The sequence below is a fragment of the Xiphophorus maculatus genome, chromosome 12, assembly GCF_002775205.1.
Source record: "Xiphophorus maculatus strain JP 163 A chromosome 12, X_maculatus-5.0-male, whole genome shotgun sequence".
NCBI classification, from domain to species: domain Eukaryota; kingdom Metazoa; phylum Chordata; class Actinopteri; order Cyprinodontiformes; family Poeciliidae; genus Xiphophorus; species Xiphophorus maculatus.
Window position 1 is genome coordinate 15,637,706 of NC_036454.1, and position 25,987 is coordinate 15,663,692.

Sequence of the window (25,987 nt, forward strand, 5' to 3'; positions counted from 1 at the left end):
CTCAACTCAGTATGTACTTTATCTTGAAGTGTCAGCTGCCTGGAATGGGGTTCTCCTTTGAGTCCTGACAGATGAATCAGCCATCGCCCTGCTGCTGCTTTTCCCTGATCTGGCTTTATTTTTGCTGCTTAAGCTTCCCAAATACATTATCTTGTATTTTGGACACATTTGCCAAGGTACAAGACTTAACAAGCATGCTTGCAATTATGGATTACATAAACACAATTTGAACATTTCACTCTTTAAGGTGACTTCTAATTAGTGCCTTTTATTCAGTGTCAGTAAGATGGCATGGTGGAGCAACCATCCTAAGCTCTCCTTATTCTTCAAATGTATTTTTGGACGAAAGTTTCTGTAATTGCTCCAATTATCTCATTCCACTCTGCAGATCTCATTCTGTTTGCAAAATTACTGCCATATCAGACAAATCCACACCACACAGTTAACTTATAATCTTAATGTTCTGCAGCCACGGAAGAGGAAAAAAAGTTCTTTGTTCTGCTCTGCAAAGTCGTGGGCGTTGTTAGACCTGAATCAAGTTTTAATTTTTTGCAAAACGCAATAATCACAATTTCTTCCAGGCACAGATACTTTAAAGGCTCAGTAATGGCATGATTTTTTTTTTAATAGTCAGATTTGCTACTATTTTCCAAACTCTCAATTAATATTGATGTTCTTTGAGGAGTAATAAACCAGAAAACACTTCTTTTAAAAGTAACTAAAGATACGGTCACACAGCAGGTCTTAATGCTCAATTCCTATTTTTTGCTACAATCCAATTTTTTTGCATTATTGTCCATTTTACTAACTAAATGTGACTACAGCGATACTTCTGTGTCAATAGTTTATAACCACAAAGTGACACCCATGCACAGAAGAATAACATAGATGCTACCATAATAATGGATGCCACCATCTATGGATACAATTATTCAGCACTGAGAGTATTGTCACAAAATCACAAGAAGACAAGGGAAGCTAATAAAAAGAAAGCAGCATTAATAGCAATGGCCCTTGGTGGAGAATAGATGGCAACTTTTGTAGAAAAGTCTGTTTGGATGTGAAGTCCAACCAGGAGTGGCATGATTGTGATGTGATTCATAACACAGACTTCTTTTATAATTTGAAAACAATCTGATACATAACTGGCAAAAGTAGCCACAAAACATTGGATATGGGTTGCATGGCCTTACAATCATACCTCTGCTTTTTGCAGATGTGGCCCTAGTAGCTTCATCAAATTGTGATCTCCAGCTGAGTATGAAGCAGCAGGATGAGGACCAGTGCCTCCAGAAGTTAAGATCTTACATTGAACTTATCTCACACCAGGAGGCCAAAAAAAATCTTAGAGCAACATTTTTCAAGATCAGGGTTGCTTGAAAAATAACACTGGTCTTTTCAAGCAACCAGAAATAGTCATTGGCATTTGCCTGTGTCAAAAATGTTATATAGTTTTTTTAAGAATGGCAAACCACAGTCCACAAATGTGAAGAAAAACATAGAATAGTTGTGAACTTTTCTGTGAGTGGCTGACCTTCCAAAATTATTCTTAAGAGTGAATCAACGACTCATTGACTCAGAAGAACTCCAAGCATCTAAAGCACTGCAGACCTCACTTGCCTCGGTTAAAGTTAGTGTTCATGTTTAAATAGTAACAATGAAATTGGTTAACATTTTCATAGGAGAAAACCTGCCTCACCTTTTGCCAGAAAACATCTTCTGCCTTAGCTAAGATGCGTTGCCACAGATTTAGCTTTTTGGAAAGTGTGCGTCCTATTATATCAACTACATTTCAACAACAAAGATAAAACATTATACCAACAGCAAAACATGGTGTTGTTGGCATACAAATTTTGCTTATCACCTTCAGCACCATTCGATGCTATATAACTCCATATCGGGTGGATTCTGTTTTTATCTTGCTTTGTTTTTTCTTTTTGGCGACAACCTCTAACATGTCTGTAAATTGAGCCTGTTTCGCAAACACCGCTAATGCTTAGCAGGCACAGATTCTGTCCGTTGCCATATGTTGCTGCTTTTAACATAATAATACTTATTGTCTATGAAGAACATGATGGTATTTTAGTTTGCTTTGGAATGGCAGTGAAACATTTCAGTGTGATGGACATGTTATCCTGGTGTCCTTTGTTTGAAGTCCAGTGGGAAGTCCATGTACTGTAAAGTAAAGTTCAAATGCGTAGAATCAATGTGTTTGTGCTACATGTTTGACAAAAGGTCACACACGCCTGCACGTGCGCGTGCACACACACTGGTGAAGGTTAAGTGCTTGTTTTTGTTTTTTTTTACCAGTTTACTGGAAAATGTTCCATTGTGATTTTGTGAGAAATATCGGAGTGAGTGTGACCTTTGCTGCATTATTGATTAACGAAAACTCTCATCATTATGACTCTCATCTTGAAGGCCAGTTGAGCAGATGAATTCCAGTAACCCAAAGTATTTTCATAACATTTTAACTTTTTTAATGCAGTTGCATTCAGCAGCCCTTAATCTGATACCTTTAGATGAAATGTAGTGAAACCAATTGCTGTCATGGATCATCTAGATAGCAAATAGAGCCTACCTATGTGTAATAATGTCTCAGTGAGAATACAGCTGCTCTGTGAAGGGCTCAGAGGTTTGTTCAAGAACATTAGTGAACAAACAACATCATAAAGAGACACAGCAGACATCCCAGGGACAATGTTTCAGATAAATTTAAAGCAGTGTTAAATTAAAGTGTAGGTGTTTTAGCTTTGTTCTGATGATGTTGGGGTACTGAGTATTCTTATTTCAATCTGACATTACTAGGTTTTATTGTTTTGGCAGCAAGTTGGTGAGCTTATTTTGTCAGTAATGAAATATGTTTAAGTACTTTTGAATAAATGCATGTTTGTCATATGCATGGCTAAGTTATTAGCATACCAACAAGTAGGTTTTAAAACTTCCCATTATAAAACCTTAGATTGCAGAATTAGTACTTTGAATCTTAATCTTAACCTTTTTTTTAAAAAAATTTGGTGGTCTTATCAAACATTTTGATCGGGGATTACTGGAGCAAAGAAATAAACCTGGAATACATTTCTGGTTTTTAGTTGTGTGGCAATACCCTGAAACTATCACATTTTTATTCAGCCATATGATATAGTAAGACTTTTTCTGTCATTCAGTCTAAATACTAGACAAAAAAAACCCCACAAGCAAGACACAAAAAGAAGTGAGCTCTCAGTTTACTCACATCAAAGTGTTTCTTACAAGGTACAAATCTAGGCAGGAAGACATGAAGGAGAGATTAGTGAGGGATTCAGTCAGGGTCAAAGCTGGCAATGAGGAGTCTGAAAGGCTCAGACAATCTAGCAAATGATGAGCAGCGAAATCTTGATTTGGGTGGAAGGCAGCTGATGAGGGAGGTGGATAGCTTTTCATTACCTTAATGATAAAATAGCTTACACCATCACACAGTTTGCTTCATCCCATCTGAGCTGCGAAAACGCCGGGGAGAGAGAAAAGTAAGGAAGGAAACAATATTTTAGGACGCAAAATCTTACATGAGAATTTGTGGCGTGTTTTGTCTGAAATATGTTGGCACAGGTCAGTGTTACATTAGAGATGGCAGGAATTTCTCAGTCTGAGCTCCTCCAGATGGCTCCTTGCATCTCTGTTCTTATTTCATTTCAGAAAAATTACAAATAAACCAAGTGGGAGCTTTTTTAATTCATCAATTATATGCCACAGTCTTCAAGAGATTTAGATTTTACTTCTTTTTTTTTCTTTGAGAAAAAGCTGTGTGCAAACGTTTTGTATTGAGACTTCTTTGCTCTGCATTTGCACATTGCCGGTTGTTGTCTCACTCTTGCATTGAGTTTTGGCTGCAACTGGGTACCAATAGAGGGTTCTTCTTCTGCTGCTTTTGTAACAAGTTGTTTAATGTTTCAGCGGTGAAACATTGTGCGCTGGAAGATTTACAACAGGTTGAGCGCTCCCATTTATGGACTTTAGAGCAATGGTTCTTTGCAATCTGTCTGACTCACTGAGGAGTACTTGTATGTCAATGTTATTTCACAGGTCTGTCTGACAATACTTGAAAATGTTCTAAGAAGAAGGTGATTCGAAAGCTGAATACATGTTTATATGTTATGTCTGATCTTGATCTCAGTAAACACACAAAACAGGTCTTATCAGGGTTGTTGTTACAACTTGTTGTACTTGCCTAATATACTAACCCTCTGTTCTAACACTGGACACTGCACACTTTTAGCGCTCTTTTCTTTCTACTTACTTTCTTTTAGCTAAAGGATGGATAAATAACATTTTCATTCCTTAGGACTAAAACTTTCTGTGACACTGACATATCAAGACCTAGAACCTTTCATTTATTATTATTGTTATTTGCTTCAGTCTTTGTTGTTTTGTCAATTTTCTTTTTGTCATTGTTCATGCTTTTTGTGTTTTCCTTCAGGCTGTGTGTTGTTTCAGAACATCCCGGTGGAGGTGATGTCACGCAGATACGAACACACAAGAGACTGAAAAGAGAGTTGCGTGTTTGCTTATATCTATGTGAGTGTGTGCCACTGCGTGTCTTTCTAAGAAACTGCAGAGTGAAAATGTAAAACAGTGGATGTAACAAAAAGGATAACAGAAGAAAACAAACACAGCGTGTGAAATAAATAGAGTGGAAGCTGTGCCAGTTGTCAGGTGGAGCTCTCCATTATCATCTGAAAAAGTGGAGGAAGCAGGTAGAAGATGAAGCAGCACAATCAACCAATCACAGTGAGCTTTCAGAGACACATAAAAGCCTCCCTTTGGATAAATTATTCACATCAGAGGCACAGAGATGACCATTAACCTACATCCTCCCTAACATACGCTGGCTTTTACTCTCCTCAATACACAATCATACATAAAAACACACACGCACGCTTCTGCAGGTTTACTCTCCCGTTTGAGTCAGTTATGTCCCAGTTACTTGCTGCCCATATTCTGTCGTGCACATTGCATTTATGCATGTATTCCACACATTAATAGCGAGTGCATACTGTGTTCACTTCCTTGTTCTAATTCCTGTTGAGACTGTATAATAGTGCCAAAATCTCAGGACTGGTGCTGAGAGATTACTTAGAGAACAGAGGAGAGGGTTTCAAAAACAGTCCTCAAGATTGGGAGGAAAATTTTCCCCTTTGAAGACAAAAAGTGATTCTATTTGAACTTGGCACCAGCTTCCTATTACTGGAGTCTGCACTGCTTCGTGAGTCTCATTTAGAGCAAATAATAAAAGTGATCAGAGATATTGGGGAGCCTTTGAAAGAGAATGGCTTCAATTCCAATGGCTTTGCTTTCTGCATGGAGCAATTAATGAAATGGATAACTGCTTGATGAGCTGAGCAAGATTCTGAAAGTCTTTGTTACAGACTGTCACCAACTAGGAGCGGCAGGGAAAATCAGCCGACTGTTTACACTTTCAAACTGCCATGTGGCCATCAAATTAGTTTTGCAGGTACGAACAAGCACAGCTGTCAAAACATCTAGCTTATCCACCATGAAACAGTTTCCTCCTCTTGCTTTACCAGCAGCTGGATTTAAGCACTACGGAAATCAATGTATGCTACTGGTTTTGTTTTTTTTTAATTTTCTAAAGTAAAAACAAACATAAGATGGCATATAACTCATCTGTAGCCAATTATAGAATGTAAACATTGTCAGTGTTGAACACAGAAACCTTCATCTGATGTTTCTCTGAAATAAACCTCACCTTAAGGTGATACAGTCATGCCAACACTTCATGCAGCAAATAGCTCAAACACGTGAACACTGCCATAATAACGACAGGTAGGAAGATTCATAAAAAGCTGTGAGGAACTTGTACATTATGTTCGTGTTGAGTTTTAGTCCATGATAGCAAACAGATGCATGTAACTTGCTTTGCAAAAGTAGTCACACTCAGTTCATTCTTCCACCTTTTTACCACATTATATTCACAGACTTTGTTGAATTTTGGGGGGATTTCATTTGACAATTTGGCTTACATTTTCATTTGTCCCCCGATGCGTCCCAATGTTTGTGATTTAACCTCAGTAAATATTCACCTGTTTTGTGAAGGCTTCAGACATTTGTCGGAGAACATTGTCAAACAACAGTACAATGAAGAACAAAGAACACAGTAGACTGATCAGGCTTGAGGTTGTGGGGCAATTTAAAGCAGGTTTAGGTTGTAAAACAATGTCCCAGGCTTTGAGAATCTCTTGTAGCATTGTCAATCATCAGCAAAATGGTCGCTTACACAACGGCAAACAAGAAATCCCTGTCCACTGAAACTGGTAGGTCTGCTAGGGTGAACATTACTCACAGAAACAGCCTCGAGGTCATGTTCTAAGTATTTTTACACAAACACTGCACAATATGAGTTAGATACATGGCTGAGACTGAAATTATGTAAAAAAGCAGCCAAAGTATAAAGAAACATTGAAGTCAGGAAGTCTGGAGAACTGATGATAAAGATTACTTCATATTTTATACTGGAGCCTTGGAACAAAAGCATGAGGAAAGCATTGATGTTTTCAACCTTTTGCATTTTTCTGTTCATCTAATTATTAATCATCACAGCTACAAATCCAGTGAGGATCCACCCTTCTTCAGTTCGTCTAATGGTGTGCACAATTTGCAATCATGTTCAACAAATTTGAATTTTACTGCAAAGTTTATTTATTACAGTAACTTAATTATTAAGGAAAATGGAATTATTTTATAAAGCCTTTATCTCATCTAATCTTGACCATTTTCCACATTCAGATAATGTAAAATACATTTAATGAGCCTCAAAATTGCTTCAAATATGGTAATTTATGTAAAATGACAGTATATCGGTAGCAAGGTATTGCCTGGACCCCACTTTATATGTATGAGGACACAAACAGAGCTGATCCTGAAGTCATAGCTGGTGTTATGGAAATGTTTGGTTAAAGATCTGCATAGTGATGCTTTTGTTGGTGTGAAATGAGTCACCATTCAATAGAGAACAGCCTTGTTTATTCCAAACCCCTGGAAGCTGGTTAAATTAAGTCTAGGGAAACAAAATCAAATCTTTGCAAAATGCAAGACAAATTTCAATGCAATTAAGAAGGGGTTCCTGCTCTTTTAGGGATGTTAACCCACCTTTTAAACCCTGATCTTTACTACAACGACATAAGACTTCTCTTTAAGTCTTTATCATGTTAGATTGATTTAATGAAACTGCAAGATTTGTTCAATCCTCCTGTTTCAACTTTGTCAGCATATTTACACAAAACCAATATAAATTCATATCAAAGCCAAATTTGCAGCTGCTTTGGACTTTGGGAATAAAGAAAAACAATCAAATTGTCAATTTGCTCATTTGTAGTAGGTAAGAAAATGGCAGTAAGAAACAAACCAATATAATGTTTTTTCAAAAACTTAATTAAAAAGTGACAAACTCTCTAATGCAAAAAACAAAATTAAAGCGTAATCATGAAATCAAAGGAATAAGATCATTGGGGTGTGTATGATATAAGCAGTAAAGAAGGGGAAAGAATTACGATAATGAGTATTTGAAAACTTAAGATGATTGAAAGTCATAATTCAGTCAGAATTTGGATCTGCAAACCTAATAATTTACTCGTTTATTTTAACTTTATTGCCATTTCAAGTGAAATGAGGTTGCAATTTCAGAGTCCTGCATACAAATCTAACCATGGGCAAATGACACAACTAATCATGTATAAATATAAAGCGAGCTTTATGGCTGCTGGGAGATGGACACAGTTTAATTTGTAATTGGGTAAATGAGAGAGCAGTACAAATTAATGAAATTAAGTATTTTTGTATTTTTTTAACACCGTCAACATCTCAAGAATCTATGTATGTTAACGCAGCACAGAGTTAGCACAGCTATTCATCTCTTACATTATTTTGACAGAATGTTTTTTTCATTTTGCACATTGTACATATTTTGCCGCTATACATTTTAGACACCTTTGATAATAATTTAAATGGAAAGCAAAAGATATTATCTCAAATAAACTAAAAAAATATTAACACTGGAAAATATGACATTTAATGTAGAGGGATATGTTGTAATATTGAATCAAAGTTATTCAGATAAGTATGACTGTTTGATTTGTTATCTTTAATTATTTTGTACATTCTGTGATACATTTGTTTTTTGATATATTTGAGATGTTTCAACGCTATGATCACACCTGTTTTTATTTTTTGCCTCCTCACTGATATGTACCTGTCTTCACAACATAGAAACAAATTATTTCACTTTTTCCAGATATTTTGATAAACGGAAGAACATCTAAGCTATAAAAAGGCAAAGTAGCATTGCTGAAAAAAACCGTGTCACTGCATGCTTCATAAGCTGTATTTTTTATTTTTTTTACTTTAAAGCTGCGTTCAAGAAGCTCATTTAAATAATTACCTGAAGGAGTCGTTTGAAAATTATATTTCCTTTTTCAGAAGACAGACTGGGTTACTCTTTTTAATAAATGAAGTCATGTATATTGTGTAAATGTGTCCTTTTCATCTGAAAACGAAGGTGCTTTCAGGTGAGGTTTTGTTTATCAGTGAGCATTTTGAAAAGAGTTAATTTCTCAATTTTAAAAATAGACTCAGTTAAACACTTGAAATAAAGCTCATTATATCTATCAGGACATTCTGCCTTTGGAGTCAAAACATCTGTTTTTCTTTGCTCTTTTTGAGTCGTCTTTTGCTCACTTGTCTCAGAAATTTTAACTGTAGATAGTACCATTAATGTGTAAATCATCAAGGCTTTGCCTTTTCTTACTAGTTGAAGAGATTTGTGAACACTTTGAAAAAAGTTTGTTGACAAGAATCAAATTATGTTGATGAGAAGAGATGGTGAAGAAAGTTTAGGCTATAACTGTATACGTTTATGGATTTAAATCAGCAAAAATTATTAATTTTATAAAATATGTAAGCTGAATAAAAAAAATATTCTGTTACATTCAATATGTGGAGTAAAATAACAGTCAATACGAGCATATATTTTCAGTTTGTGGGTGCTTGTATGTTGCATTGCTTCTTAGCTAAATCTTCTGGAATAACTATTTGTGCTTTTCACTCCATTACTTCTCTCTGACAGCTTTGTAGACCTTGTTTATTTTATTTATGTATTCCTTTTGTTTTATAAAATATGTGTACGCAGAAACAAACAGCAGTGTGTGAGGATCTGCAGATGGTTTTGAAGTTGACTTTTACATTGTTCACCTAAGATGACATTGAAGCAAAACCTCCACTTCACACCAACTCTGTGGGCTGTTACAGATCCCTGATCAGCTCGATATTTGTGCAGTCATATCTGGTATGTTTATAGTCATTAAATACTAATTTGTAACAACAGAAAAGCTTTACAGCTAAAAAAAAAAAAAAACTCAGTGGGTGACCCGGAATTGGTGCCTAGGTTTAATTACTTTGCAGAACATACAAACACCATCAGGGAAGAGCGGAGGGGAGAAAAACCCTTAACAGGAAGAAACCTCTGACAAATCCAGGCTAAGGATGAGCAGCCATCTGCCTCCACCAGCTGGGGGTTGCAAGGACAAAAAAAGGCACAAACAAACAAACCCACGAGATCAAGCCAAGCATATCAGGAAATACCTATACCTGCAGGAAAGACGAAAGACACAAAAGTAAACCCATTAATGTACATAGAGAGTGAAGACAGCAGAGTGAGGCGATGTGGTCAGCATATGGGGGATTCCAAGACCACTTAGGTTGAGAACCATTAACTAGATGGATCGCTCATAGATTACTCAAGCCTTGTCTATTAACTAAATGTTTTCCTGAAATAAATGCAGTCTAAGTGTCTTCGTCCAGAAAGAGAGACATCGGTTGAATACCCGAAGGCTCTATCTGTAGGTTGGTTGTATAAACTTCAGGAATCATAAATCTAATGAGTGAAGCAACACATTAGATTAGTTGAAATAATCATTCTTTGGAATCTGATAGATTGTAGAGATTTTGAGTTTTCTGTCTAATTGGCACAATTAAATGATTTTGTGGCTATTAAGGGAGTAATGGAAACAATCTGTTAAATATGTTGACTCTCTTGCAAGTTCCCTTGAATCTGTTGAAGGCTTTTCAGATCATCAATAAACTAAAAACCCTTGAGTAACAAATGCATGTAAATTTTTTTTGAACAGCAAATGAGTCTAATTTGGTGATTATTGTACAAATAAACCATCTAAATCTAAAATGTTTAAAAAATACCTCAAAGTCCAGAAAGAATATCTGGGTGAAAAATGACTATAGCTAAGCTGGCACAAATCAACTGTCATGCAGAGAAACTAACTACAGTTTTTATATTATATCACCTTAAAAGAAGGTTTATAAGGTGACGTATTATAATATATGACACTCTGAGAGCACCATTCATTTCACCAACACATATGTAGACCCTGATCAATGTAAGTACATTTTTCTGTGAATCTGAATTTGTGTTCTAAAGCACAAAAGAGGACTAATTCACACACACAACCTTGAGGAATCCCAACAACAATTCTACTTGTATATTTGTTGTTTGACAAAACATACCTAAAAACCAGCTCATCATCTCCATTCCATCATCTAGTCAGTCAGTTAGTTAGTTAGTTAGTACTAAAATTGTTCTACGTTAAAGTCTTTGCAACAGCCTCTTGTGGTTGATAATTTTGAACGGACATTAAATGTTCAGTGCCAAATAGAATATTGAAGGTTAGTTTATTTTACGTCTTCAGTCAGTTTAGTATTACAAAGTTTCTTTTTCTTTTGTAATAATTATTTTTATAATAGAATATTATAATTAAAGAAAATGTCTGTAAAAGGAACAATGTTTAATTTCTTAATTTTTTCGTCAATGTGTTATAATGCCAGGCAGTTGAACTTGATGGCATTACTATATAAAAGTATTAAGTGGTTTTTCCCTCTACTTAGTATCTTTGGCAGCACTTTATCCTCTACACCTCCACAGTATTACACAGCGATTCTCCTCAATCTAATATATATATATATGTATATATATATATATATATATATATATATATATATATATATATATATATATATATATATATATATATATATATATATATATATATATATATATGTATTTGTTTTTCTAACACCCTCATCCGCTTTTATTCATTTTCACATCTCTGACCACCACTGGCTGCTTTGAGTTAGAGGAACTGGTCTTGCAGTGTGTCATATGAGAAGGTGAATGTGGGTTGAGTATTATAAATAGAAAAGGACTGACTATGGGGGCTCAGAGGAAGAAAGAGATGAAGAGAGGAGGATGTGGGAAGCAAAGAAGAGGATAACGAAAGCAAAGAAGATGGTAGACACACATGGATGTGAGAAGGAAGATACACAATGTGAGACGGGGAGAGAAGAAATGTCTATTTTTACTGGGCGGTTGGATAAAGAAAAAGACAAAAAGGGAAATGCGATAGGCCTCTGTGTTAGACAAAACAAGGAAGTGGGATTTGTTGCTGTTAAATGAACATTTAACCCAACTGCTGTGTGAAGAAAAGTTTTGGCAGCATTTTACCTGCTATTTCATTCTAATTTCCCCTCCTGCAGAAAGCTGTTTTTTATTTATTTCTACTGGCTCTATAAAATCTTGTATTTTCTCCAAAACCTAAAGGGACGTTTTAAAACTATATCAGCTTTTTTCTATTTTCTTATGTTCCAGACTCATTTAAATTGAATTTGGTTTATTTCCCCCTGCTCTCTACTTTCATTAAAAAAAAACAAGCTGGTTCCTGGAGTGGAGTAAGCAAGTTTGAAATGGAAAAACTGAAATATTTGATTTGCATAAATATTCAAACACCTCACTATTTGCTTTGAACTTCTTTAGCAACATTGATGGCTTTTGGTTTTCTGTGAAAGATGTGCAAGTTTGACATGTCTTTTTTTTTTTTGGTGAAATTTATTTGATTTTGTTGGCATAAATATTTAAACACACCCAAACTGAAGAAGGAGTTCTCCACTTCATGCATATCAGTCCAGACTTTGGACTTGAGGCTTTTTTCCAAAGCCACTCCCTTGTTTCCTTGGTGGCTATGCTTCAGATTTTTTGAAATGATGAATTGTTCACAGCTTGAGATGCTGAGACATTGAGAAGAAGGCTTCCTTTCAGAGACATGAATATGTTTTAACATCTGTGTTTGCCATTAAAGGTAATTACACTTCCAGTTCCTGCTGCTGAAAAGTATTTCCTACAAATGATAGTGCTGCAAATATTGCTCTTTTCTTTTATTGAGTTGATGTATTTCTACACTTCACAATCAGTGAAAACTTATATAAACACTGAACAAAATGTGAATAACTGCTGACATCTCCAGTCAAATTTTAATAACAATGTCTGGGTAGAAATTGTTACCAAACTATGGTTTACATTGCTAGAATTGAACTATTATTGAATATTGCAATTAGCAAAGTATCTAGATCAAAATGCAAACATCTTTAATTGCTAAAATTTAATTCCCCCAAAGTAGTGTAGGACTCCATCATTAGCATTAAATCTGTTAAGCAAGTTAAAGAAAAGCTGATTTTTCAGGTACATTGGAATCGTGAAAATATGAACAAATAAGCATAAAATACATAGTACATAAAAGGAATAACGCCTGTGCTTTGAAAGCAAAGCACTGTCCGTGTACATTAATGCATCATTTTATACAGCAGAGAAGGCAGACACTACACAGAGTCGTTTGCTCCTGTGTATTTTTATGTCTTTAACCAAACACTCTGTGGTCAGTCTGCAGCTCCTCTTACCTCACTCATTAAACTTCCTTGCATGCTCTCCTCTCCCGTCTGTCTCCGCTCCATCCCTCCATTCCTCTTCCTCCTGGATCAATTGATTACTTCCTGTGCTCCGCAGGGTGACAGCACAGTAAAGAGACCGTGGGGTTCATGTTACTAGTCGTGCATGAGCGTGTGTTGGTTTGCACACACAGATTGCGAACAAAGGCCTTGAGGGTCAACTGTGTCAGCACGCCAATCCCGGCCCTGAACTATTAAGTGACGGCTGTGCTGACTTCTGCCTGCTGGGATTAAACATTTGTTACAGAGAAACTCTGAAGGAAAAAAATATCTTGTTGGCTTTTACATTTGTTATAATTCATTCTGATCTTATGAACTCTTTATCTGGTTACAGAAAAGCTCTCCTGGCCCTTAGACTGTCAAGATTAAGACTACAAATATGCCTAATGGTCTTGGTACAGATGGTTTTAAAAGATGAACAACTTCCTGTTCAGTCGGTTTTTATTTCCCCAAATGAACCTGAAATCTAGGTTATCAGAAAGGAATACCTGAAAACCATATTTTAGCCGGTTTTCTGCTGTCAAGGATTATAAAAAGTCTCAAATCATGAAATATTTTCTCATCTTTTTACAATTTGTATTCTGAGCTTGTGGCAACCAAATTGTGTTAACAGATAGACTGACAAGCTCAGGTAGCTTAACTCTTATAATATCCTCCTTATATTTATCGCCCCGGGCAACACACAGAGGTATATGGCTTCTGTTTGTCTGGAGTGTACCCAAAGACACAAAGAGAGATCAATGCAATCCCTGACCATCATCATTTTATCTCGACTCCAGCGTGGGTTCCTGCCATAAAACTTCAGCTTCACGTAAGACCTGAACCCCAGGGCACACTCAACCAAGCTGTGCCACAGTAGCAATGTAAAAAATCTACTTAGTATGACAGTCCACACTGTCATATTTAGAATTGTATAACAGTGTGCAGCAGCTCTTTCTGCTCTGTCAAACCCATTTCTCCTGTAGCTAATGCAATAACTCTGAATTCCTGCAGAATGCTTCAGGGTTGCGTTTTGGCTGAATAGGTGATTTAATTCCCGGCTTCCCTTTACCCTGTCTAAACAGACTAATGCTCATCCTGCTTTTTGTTCATATGCTTTAAAATGTCTCATAATTTTCATACCAGCTCTTTCAAAACTGGACTTTTTGGTGTTTAATTTTGTGTTTTGTCTCTCAGCCTTGGTTTGTTGACAGCGACCTTATTACCACAGACCACATCTGGTCAGTTTAACTAAGTATCTGCACCCCAGGAAACATCTTTAATTTAACAGCACCATACTTCAAAAGCCGCAAATGATTGGATTGAAGAGCACCTGTTGTTTATTTGACAGAAACAGATGTTTAACCAGACATGAAACTGGTCTAGGAGAAAACCACACGAACAATTAAAACACGGTGGAAAAACCCGACTAACCCCTTTTTAATCTTTTTAAGTTTCGTTTTCTGAAGCCGTCAAGGTAGCTGCGTCAAATCAAGTCAAAACATAACCTTATACTATCAATAAATCATTACTGTTCTATTTGTAAGCTACTATTAGAAAGGAAATTTATGTTTGTTTCAAAAGTTTCTTGATAACAAACTTCATGCTACTGGAAGTCTGTTAATTTTTCTATAAATAGCATTTAATTATTTTTTTTAAAAGCCTCTCTGGTTGCTGGATCAAGAATGAGATGCCATCCCACAAAAATGTGAGTTCAAGCTGGTGACCAATATTAACAGGAGGTGCCAGATTGTTGTGCTTTTAAATGGTTCTCCCACCCACAACTATTGTTTTCTCTTAAATGAACAAACTGTTAAATTCCCAATATTTGTTGACTCCAAACTTCAGTCAATCTAAGGAACAAATACTGAACAAACTATATTGCAGAAGAAGCTGTTTGGCATTGCAGAAAGGATTTGATAAGTCACACACTCAACTCCACAGCTCCACTAACAGAAAAATATTTTCCTGCAAATGTTTAAGGTTAATCAAACCCAGTTTCCAGCAGCTTGAAATCCATTGCAAAGAAAACTGTGACAACAAAGAAAAATAAATCAACCAAACATGATTTTCCTTTGCTTTCAGTTTGTGTTTATATTGATACTGGTTTTGATGGGCAAAGTGAGCTCCTGAGTTCCACTCTACCCCACTCTTCCACGAGGCGTAAAACTCTTGAGATTGTTTGAACAGCTTTGTACTACTATGAAAATGTAAATGAGAAGACAAATTAGATTCAACAACTCTGGAAGCATAATATTACCATAGGAGAGAGTGCGCTGTATATAGCCTAAGAGCTCCAACCACCATCTCATGTTTAATTGATTCAATCAGTTAAACACAACTCTAGTCATTGTTGGTTTTTAAAGAAAAAAGTAACATAAAACATGACAGAAACTGCAATAGAAATGTCTGTGTTTTGAGGACAGTTTCTTTTTGGCAGTAATTCAGACTATAATGTGTATAAGGGATGTTTCTTTTTCCTCTCTTTCTGTCAATCATATTTGAGACTCTAAACACCAAACATAAAAATATGAATATATGTCTTGTAAGCTATGATTGAGATTCCTTAGAGACCCTGAATTTAATATTTAGTTAAATCAAAACAATGACAAAAAAAATCTCTAACAAGATATTCAGTGTCAAGAAAATCAATCTACTGTCTCCAAAATCCCTGTTTGTACCCCTTTGTGTCCCTGCTGTACATAACATAAAGGCACCTTTTCACTTAAAGATACCATATAAATAAATTGTAGCGCTACCTGACTGAGTGCAAACAGGTGAAGACAGATCAGGTGTGGTGGAAATTCACTCCACTGATGTCCCTGCGTTCTTGAGGCAGACTCGAAGCGAACGTCTGCAAATATAATTTTTTATGACCATGTACTGTGCACGTACTAAGTGTTGCACAGTAAACTGCTTGGTGGAAAACAATATTTGCATCGAATTGTTGTACATGTAACACCGAGCTGATAAAGTTAAGATTCAGCACACCCAGTCTCAAGACAGCGCAGCGTGACTTCCACTTAGTGTCACGTGCTGACAGGTGTGTTGAGGATTCCCTGATGGAGAACAAAACAGGGCTATGCACCCAATTACCTCATCAAACTTGCTAGCACCCATTAGGATTGTAGGAAATGAAGGAGTTTGTCATGAGAGAATTTTAGGCAATTGGTACGCTCGAGTATGAATACTGAACTACGCAGACATTATGCGCTGAGTCTGTGTGGCTCACAATATGAGTTTCCACAATATGCCCAGTTATGTGGGGATTTTTAGAAATACAAATTTTACATGAATCTGTAAAGCTGCTTTCACAAGTTAGCATCCCACATCACGCTATTCCCTTGTTGAAATGAAAATGTATATAAAAATGTTGTGTGCACCCCCTTTCTTCATTGTGAGGATGAAAAAATATCTTTAAACTGACCAACATCTTTGTGACATTGATGTGCAAATTGATATCTGACTAGCAGGTGAAAGCATTTATAGAGATTCAATCTTCAGCATCTATATATCCTTTGTCTTCTTTCACAGAAGGCTATCTGCAGTCAAACTCAGGTTTAAACCAACCAAGTGTTACTGAGGCCCCATCTGTTTGCTCATGGATCTGCCCTGTCTACCACCAGATTAATCTTTGAATGGGACTTTTTGTGGTCCCTTTTAGAAGGGCAAAGGCTCTTAATGATGTTTCACCACTGTTTTCAAGTGTTATTATTGGTAGAGGTTGAAGGATCACTTTTTAAAACCACAATCTCTCAAGCATCCCTTTGACTATACATCAGTCATTCTACAAAGCAGAGCTTTTACCTGTTTTTACTACACTTGCTGATCTGAAAACAATGACATAAAGCCTCTGGCAGCTCCAGAGCTCATTTCCCTGCCACCCACATCTGAGCAGTGACCTGCATTTTGAACACTAGACATCATAGTTTATTGACAGCTGTGCAGGCCTCCATTCTCCACCAGTTTAAACACCAGTTCCATGTCTATTAACGGTGTAGGGTCATGACCTGACCCCTCTTATGCCTTTGTGTCTGCTTACCATCCCTCCCTGCTTCTCTTCTTCACATCTTTTCATCCCCCTTTTACACCGTAACTCCCAGAGGAGGCTGGGCCACCTCTCTCTGTCTCCAGATGCACACAGACTCCTGTCAGCTCTGAGCTTAACGGTATTTATAACGATCTGACCCTGGGACCTCTCTGTGGTAATGATCTGCAGCCCCTCCCAGCACAAACACACGCACAAGCTGACAGACAATAACCTGCACTCCTGTCTCCATCATGTTGTTTTCTTCCTTATGTTGAGATGGATTAGAGTTATTAAAGTTCCCCAGTGAGAAAATTTGAGGAACTGTGACAAATTGAATTTTTCACATTTTGTTGTTTTAATGGCGCTTGGGAAACTAATATTCTAGTGAAACTACTCTTCATCATATCTGTTGTAAATTAAACATTCTGGCTTCTTCCTATAAAAATATAAAATCTGTTTAGCTTTTGAGAATTTCCACAAATCATATTAAAGTTGTTCAAAGCTTTTACAGACAGGTATCTTTCTCCAGAAAAATGAAAAAGCATTTTTGTTTCTGGTTAAGATGGATAATCTCTTAAAACATATTTGTGATAACATAGACTCTCTGGGCCATCTACCGATTTTGTTTATGCTACGTCTCTGAGGCTATTAGACAACCTAACATTTCAAACGCCTCAGATTTGACCTTTCACCTACAAAAACTGCTCTTCTCCAGGCTTCCTTTTTGTTTTTGACCTTTTGAAAACAAATTCTGACCGTAATGAGCTAGTTTAAGAGTTCTTACTTTGAAAAGTGTTTTTTACTGGCTACCTAACCAGAAGTGGCTCAAACTTTAACCCAAGTTTGTCTTTGATTGGTTGATCAACACCTCATGACAATCGTTTCCTCAGAACCATTTTTGTCTAGTATGCTAATTTATGTCAATGTGAAATAGTGCATTGGACATGAAAATGGTTTAACATTGCTAAGTCATGCTGCAATAAAATTGCTGTGCATTTTAATATTGTTGATTTTATTACTTTAGTTTTCTTCCATGTATAAAAAGACATGGATGCTTTGGATGTGCAGGAAATGTTTTCCAACCATTTTTGTATTTTTGTCAAAGACATGATGCCCCATAATTATCTGTTTAACAGTACTTTTAAATAACACAAGCAAATAGGAGATTAAATTACAAATTTTGGTGTTGGACTCAAGTGATGGTGCCAGACTTCACAGCCAACACACACTTTAACAGCACACACATGCTTGAAACCTCCCTACACAGAAAAACAAACTATTGTGCTGTTGCTTTCATTCTTTCTCTCTCTCTCTCTCTCTCTCTCTCTCTCTCTCAAGGCCTCGTCTCTCCCCTCATGATTCACCAACACACACACACACACACACACACACACACACACACACGCCCCCATGCACGCACAAACACACAGGGTGCTATAGATTCACACACAAACACAATCTCTCAGCTCCACTCTCTCAATCCAGCCCTGTCAACAGCACTAGAGCCTGATATGAGGCCAGGGACAGAGGAAATGAACAATGTGAAGTATTATTATGATACAGCGGAGCCAACTACACATGAGAGGGAAAACATCTACTGTGCTTCATGTTCTGGGAAATAGATCTGAAGTCATTGGACACTTTTTCTGTTCTTCTGGTTGAGGTTCTCTATCTAGTAGACGTCTACGGCACTGAGCTCACTTCCATTATGTTTGTGTGTATTTTTCATTATACAGTGAGTTGCAAAATTTTTAAGACCATTTGGACCGTCTCCCCACTCTCTGCTCACAAGACTTGGACAACAGTACAGAGCTGGAAGCATGACGCAGACTCACTCACTCATTTTTATTGGTTTACTGTAGAGACAGACACTGAAAAGCAGTGTTTAGATAATGTATTTACACAGCTTTACACAAGAAAGTTAAAGATCACTAATTCTCGTTTTACATCAATCATTAGTGATGCCACTAAAAGGTGCCTGTGGAATCTCTATATGGTTTTTAAAATAAATAAACAAAGGATTGAAAGTTGTAGGAGGTGTTACAGTTCTATTTAAACTGTGGATAATTAACACAATGAAAATCACAAATTTTCATTAGCGTTCTGAACTCTTACAGATACATTTCTCCTCTTACCATATGAGCAGCCGCTTCATTGTTTTACTGGAGGGCATTGGGGGATTTTCACTGTAGATCCACATTTTATTGCATGTGTAAAACTGATGCACAAACACATTAGTGTAACTTGTATTGTTTCAGTGAACAAAACTGCACAATCAGATAGCACATTTTTAAGTGACTTTCAAGGAGTTAAAGGTGGTGGAAACAAGCCCAAAATTGAGAATAGATGCATCTGCAAATTGTAACTACACTTTACTGATGCAGTCTGTTTGCAATAAAGGGTTTGAGTTTGCTTATTCCGGCTCTTATATTTTCAGAAAATTAGCAGTGGTGTCACAAGGGTTTATAGTTGCTGACAATCTTCAGACACTGTATTCATTTCCTTAATTAAAAGCTAATATCAGCCTCAGTTGTGCTGCCAAAACAAACCCTTTTTCTTTAAAAGGTTTGGGCTTTGGTGCCATCCCACCTTTCATATTTTCTTCGTCACCTAATGTTTTCCTTTAGCATTTTTTCAAAACAATTTGCATAAGTAGATGCATTCATTTTCATTTACAGTGAAAGGTCTTTTTTGCCCATATTTGCAATGGGATAATTTCCTTTTTTTTAAAACTGTCTGCTGCCTTTCTTTGACTTTAACATCGATGTTTCAGAGTCTACATTTTTGTAGGTTTAAATGTAACAGCTGATAATGAAATACTTAAGTATTTGCTCAGCTTTGCTTCATATTAACCATTTATTATAAACACTGCTAAAGAAGGTGTATAAAAAACCTTAAGGTGAAGTAGTATTTTGAACAAAAAAAAAAAGAAAAAAACTACATTTTCATATGAGCACATTTGTGCATTTAATAAGTGGGCGAGTGTACACGTACCTCAGCATTGTCTTACATTGTGTTTCACTTTTTTAAGTTGACCATACTTTCTAAGAACTTCTTGTTTTAGGCACTGGCCACTAGGCTGAACAAGGACATTATTTATTTTGCCGTCACACACAGGAAGCTGGATGGTGAAGAAGATTTTTTTCAAGCACACATAGAGAACCTCTTCGAGATTATTCTGCCTCCATAACAACAATTAAACCACATTTATGCAAACTGTTTGTTAGGAGTTATGTGAGAAATACAAAGGTAAACAATATCATATTGCAAACCTCTACTGAGACTTTAAATGGGACTGTGTGCTTGGGTCACATGAGGCTAAGTTTGAGCTTTTTTCAACAAACACTAAAACAAATGCTGAATATGTGGACAAGCACTTCATGGCCACTTTTGAGTACACATAAAGGTTTGTAACGTCATTGGCATGTTTCTCTTCTAATTGTCCAGAGAACCATGTTAGAGTGAATAAGATGAAGATCACTTTGAAATGTCAAGAGTTAAAAAAAAGGTTTACTCGACCAGCAAAGGGAAAATGGGTTGTAACTTGGTTGTCACAGGTGAGCTGTGGAGAAGAGAGAGCCGGGCAATCTGAAGAATCTTGTGAGGTTGTGCAAAGAGGAGTGGCCGCATTGTTTCATCCAAGATGTAAAACGATATATTTTTTATTAAGTTGTACAATGAATTGTTAGGGAGGATACCAATATTTCCAACTCAAATTATGAACAGAACCTGAAAAAACAGGATTGACGTGAGCCATAACTGCATTCAAAATCAGAGAAACATTTACGACTGATTTGAACAGTCAGGAAGCAGGTTGGAGATTTTAGAAGTTTACATAGCATACATCAAACCTCCTGAATGTAAAACATGTTCTGTAAATCTATTAGAAATATTTGTTTGTTTTTTTTTGTTTGTTTTTTGCAACAATGTGATAGTGGTTAAAAAAGAATAGATATTTGCAAAACGCTACCTGCTGCTCCCATGATGGATGGATGGATGGATGGATGGATGTTTCAGGAAATGCTTAATTTTTAGTATCAATCTTTAGTTGTGGACCTCAATCTGTGTGAGTAGCAAAGCCTCCAACCCCCCCAACCCAACGCAGCTCTAATACTATGAGGTGATTTCATTCTTCAGTCTGACAGTGTGATTTATTTTTGCTTCCTCAGGACCGTCTTCAGTGATCAGCAATGATGACGACTCAGCTTCTCCTCTTCATCATGTCTCCAATGGCAGCAACACTCCCTCTTCCTCAGAAATGGGTCCTGATGCTGTCATCATTGGCATGACCAAGATCCCTGTGATAGAAAACCCTCAGTATTTTAGGAGCACCAACAGCCTGCTGAAGACTGACACTTGTAAGTAAACCTACACATGCACAACTACTGAAGTTGGAACCAATTAGTAAGTATAGATATGGGATACATTGGCGGCCATGTAAACACTTTGGTTCTGCCAGACACTGACCTTTGAGTTGGTATTTGCAAAATGTACAGAAACTTTGTCTGGTGGACAAACATGCACCACCAGCTCAGAATCTATTAATGCAGCTTAGAAGAGCTGAAGAAGTTACCACAAGGAAATCTTTTCAAATCAGTAGAACAAAAATGTTTACATCATAAATAGCAATGGAATAAAGAAAGAGAAGGAGAAAAGAAAAGGAGATTAAAATACAATGAAATGAAGAAGGAAAGAAAAACTCAAGGAGAACAGAAGGAACAAAGCAACAGACAAACAAACAGAGAACACGCAGGAATATTGACCTGCTCCATCAATATGACATTATGATTATTGGCGAGTAATAAAAGCCTCTTCAGGGTTTGGCCTTGTGTAGCAATAAATAATAGATTTGCATTTGTCTGTGTGTGGGGGTGTGCGTGTGCTTTTTTTGGAGGATAGGTATGTTAGAAGGTATACTAATGAGAGACTCCGGGTTGACCTCTTTGGTCCCGCTATATAACTGAACAGCTTGCTAGGATTTACATCTGAAAGACAAGAATGATAGCTCTCTGTATCAATGCTAATCAATAGCATACTGTGGTGTCTGTGTAGGTCCTTTTCTTTGTATTTTTGAAAAATATCGCAGTCATTACAATCATTGCTCTGTGTCCCTCTTTGAGTCACATTCAAGCAATATGATTTAAATACAGCCTGTATCTGAGCGATTATTTGGCAATGGAGCCTTTAGAGACAGGTACAATTGGCTTTGATGGAGACAGTTTGTCAAAGTGGCTCTTGGTTGCTCTTTAATCATGGCTTTAACCAGCTTGTCTCTTCAGTAGTGGGTATGCGTTGCTACTTAAATGATTGCAGAGATCTGTTCCTGGCAGCAGAGAAGCAACAATTACTGTGCAGAGATGATGGATCCATGCTTAATCACGGGAAACGTTAGATGTGTTCAGCTGTGCAGTTTTCTTCAGAAGTGAACACCTCATTAACAATAGTAACATCAGAGGAGGCATGATTGTTGGAAACCATAATAGATGCATTAGGAAGCCGTTACTGTAAAGCGTGCAGGTTTGTGAAGGCACAATTTGCTGTGGTAATGATTGACCGGTTTAATCTTTACATACACTCAGTTTATAGCTAATTTACTGTGCAGTTTAGAGACACTATGGCGTGAATAAAGGCTGAAGGTCTTTTTGATTGCTGCTTGGTGTGAGTAACAAAATCTAGTTTTTTACAGATGGTCAGATTTTTGTCATTTGAACGTTCCAGTGTTTATTAACCTTGTCAAAATTACTTCAATATGTCATTTTTTCGTGGAGGAAATAAATTTTACATTCAATTTTACAGGATGCTTTCATATTCAAGAGGTCTTTAAGCCTTATTTTTTTTTTTGAAAGATACTAAGACAGACATTATCATTATTCATCATTAGTAACAATGAATAAAAAACATTTTTAATTAGATGTAACCAATTTGAGTCACTAATAAGCAACCTAGTCTTGTGTTTACGGACATCAGTTTTACTATAAAATGTTAAAAAATTTAGTAAAAGAAAACTAATTCTAAGTAACCTTCATGGTTTAAACTATTAAATTAACTAAGTGGTACATATGCTCAGAATAAAGTGATGTGTTTATATTCCTTTTATACAGTGGTTATTTTCTGGGCCTCCCTATGGATTACAATAAAATCCTCCCCAAAAAAGGAAAAAAAATCAACTGGGCACACACATCGTTCTACCAGACATAAACCTATGCACATATTTTGTTTTCAAACTCCACTGAAGTTTATTTCACATTTCAGGCTGCAACAAAACACACTACAAACCATCTTTACAGTGAAACACTTTTGTGTAACTGTTTTCTTTTTGTTTGTTTTTTTTCATCCATACCGCTTCCTGCGCTTCCCCCCGCCCCTGCAATGGCACTGCGCTCCACACTTTGGGAACCACTGCTTTTATAAAATGTATATTTTTGAAAGAGAGTACAACACTGATGGTTAGTGTTGTACAGTCAGTTTGCTGGACTTAGCAGTTAAATTAGAAACTTATACAAGCGTAAAAATCTTGGCTCAGCCCAGATTATAAAACTGCCAATGAATCAATAAAAGACAAATTATACAAAATAAAATTGGGAAAACTGAATTGCTGGTTTTAACAAGACATAGGTGACTCTTCTTGGCCATGTACACTAGCTTTCTGAAAAATAAGTGTTTCCTTACTTATGCTCCACAAGCCATGCTAAGAAGCTGCTCATTTTATTGACATCTTCACGATGAAGTAGATGATTTTTCTATCTTTCAAACTTTATATACGGTTTCAGCATAAACACTATTCAGTAATTTTAAAGAACAGGGTTTTTAAAAAGCTATTTAGGCTTTTGAAAGTGGGGTGATGTGGAGATAAGCTCAGCAGGCAATATGTTTCGTGTAGTAGCTAGTGTAAAACTGGTTCATGCAAAGTACAATATTCTTCACGTTACTGTGATTTACATTAGGTTTTATGTAAACTTAAGACAGAGGCTGTTATTTGTGGTCAATAAAGTTAAATGTGAATTAGAAAAGCTATAAAGTATAATTTGGGAATAAAATTCCCTTATGCAAAAGTAATGAGGTGCAAAGCAGCACTAACCCCATCAGGGGATTTTGTGTCACAAATGACAAACCACTGCTTGTAAAAAATGCACATGACAGAACAGACATTAGAAGCAAAAGGATAAAGTATATGAATGAAAAGTGTATCTTGAAATACCTAGAATATCTAAAGTTTTTTGTTGTTGTACAAATCAGACAAGCTCAGACAAGGTCTTGAGTGTTGGCCCTGGATTGAGAGAGCAATGTTCCTCTCTCTGACTCATGTATTAAATCACACAGTTGTTCCATCATTATTATCCAGTCAAATCTCAAGGTTCATATTTTGTTTAAACCACGGTTTACCGTACTTCTGGAAAATGTTATTCCTATGTCAACAGAAGAGTACAGTGTTCATAAACACCCATTTACAAGCACACTTCCTCGTGCACTCACACGTCAAAAAATGTAGGTCACAATTAGTTACGCCTCGTAGTAAGAGGGCATGTGGTGGCTCACTTATAGAAAAATGCAGAGGAAAACCAGAGACAGAAGATCAGCGCAAATTATATCAGGGAAGAGTTGGCATAGCTGGATTTCTTCTCACTAACCATCTGTCAAACATCGTTTCATCTGACCTGTTGGACTGCCTGGTTCCAGCAAAGAGACACACTATTTCCAAGCTGCTGAAGTTGTTTTATGTCACCATAAAAAGTATTTTGGACAGATGAGACAATCAGGAGTAAAGAAAAGGACAGACGGCGAACAGGCTACAATTAATGTTTTAGGTGCTTAGAAGATGTTGATCAAGTTGGATGTCTTAGGAGTTTATAAAGATATTTAGAGCTGTCCATGCTAAAGATGTTGGAGAAAGTAGTTGGGAAACATTCATTCCCTTTGCTTTTAAAACAATTTGAATGCTGATGAGAACTGCTGAGCAAAGAGGAGTAAATTTAAGAACAGATTGAGGAACATTAAATGAAGGTAAATACAATAAATAACTCATTTTTAATGCCAGATATCATTTACGTGAAACTGCACATCACATACGTTCCAGAGCAGAGGTTTAACAAGCAGCTGTCATTGCTGTCATAACAGTAAAGCAAAAACCTTAAATTGCCAGGTACAGAAATTACATTTAATTCTACGTCCTTCTTTTATGAATGGATAATAATAATTACACTGACACATGACTTGTGCAATAAAAAGAGAATCCACTGTAAAAACGCTGAGAGAGCCAACAGGGCTTCAAGCCAAAGGAAAATAAAGGAGACAGAGGAAGCATTGGTCTGCACACATCAATTTATTTGCTATTTGAAGATGTTAATTAAGGAGAAGTGGTGCAAGGCACTTTCATGGACAAATGCTTACAGCCACAGTAAGAAATGGTGTGGTGAGGTAATTAGATGGTTAAATAGTGGGTAGCTGTCTTTTAGGGAACATGGGTTCATTGTATTCTGCTGTTGCATGGAGAATTGTAACTAATTTGTGACTGCTGCCGCAGTTCCTGAGACGAAGACTGAAAAAAGATTTTAAAAATCACACCAGTGACCCATGACCCAAGGCCCATGACCTTTTTGCACTCTGAAACATCTACATTCTTGCAGAATGTAGGAATGTAGAAAAGATAATTGGTTCTCTTTCCGTAGCTATTGATGAAACCAAAGATAAACCATAAATACTAACATGATTCCAGGAAGTTATTGTTTTAGACTGGAACCAGACCAATTAGCCGCTTTCCTGTTTGAAATCACCATTTCCTTTTGATATTGTTTTGCACCTAGAAAATTTGTGCTTAGCCATTGCATAACATATTAATTCTATTATTATTTAGATATTCTGATGTATTATGTAGATACCCAAATGTCATAACTGAATCCGGTTGTGTATTATTCTGCTGAAAACGTCCATGATCTGCTTTTTCCTTCACAATAGGGAAAACACGATCAGAAACACACTTCTGATCGTGTTTCTGAAAAACTCATTAGGTACAAAACAGAGAACATTGTACTGTGGATTCCTTGATTGGAGCTTTGAATCCAATGGATGATGAAGAAATTGTTTTTTAAAAAATCCACATTTATGTAGCCAAACATACAGTACAGACCAAAAGTTTGGACACAC

At 36.5% G+C, this 25,987-nt stretch overlaps 1 protein-coding gene across 4 annotated transcripts in view; it reads left to right on the top strand.

The window, feature by feature from the left end:
• Window positions 1-25,987, top strand: part of ntrk2 (neurotrophic receptor tyrosine kinase 2) — a 99,060-nt gene that overhangs the window by 40,734 nt on the left and 32,339 nt on the right. For all 4 annotated transcript variants that reach the window (XM_023343473.1, XM_023343475.1, XM_023343474.1 and 1 more), the window contains one exon: window positions 21,016-21,204. In XM_023343473.1, coding sequence (XP_023199241.1) covers window positions 21,016-21,204 — 189 coding nt within the window. The remainder of the gene's footprint in view (window positions 1-21,015; window positions 21,205-25,987) is intronic.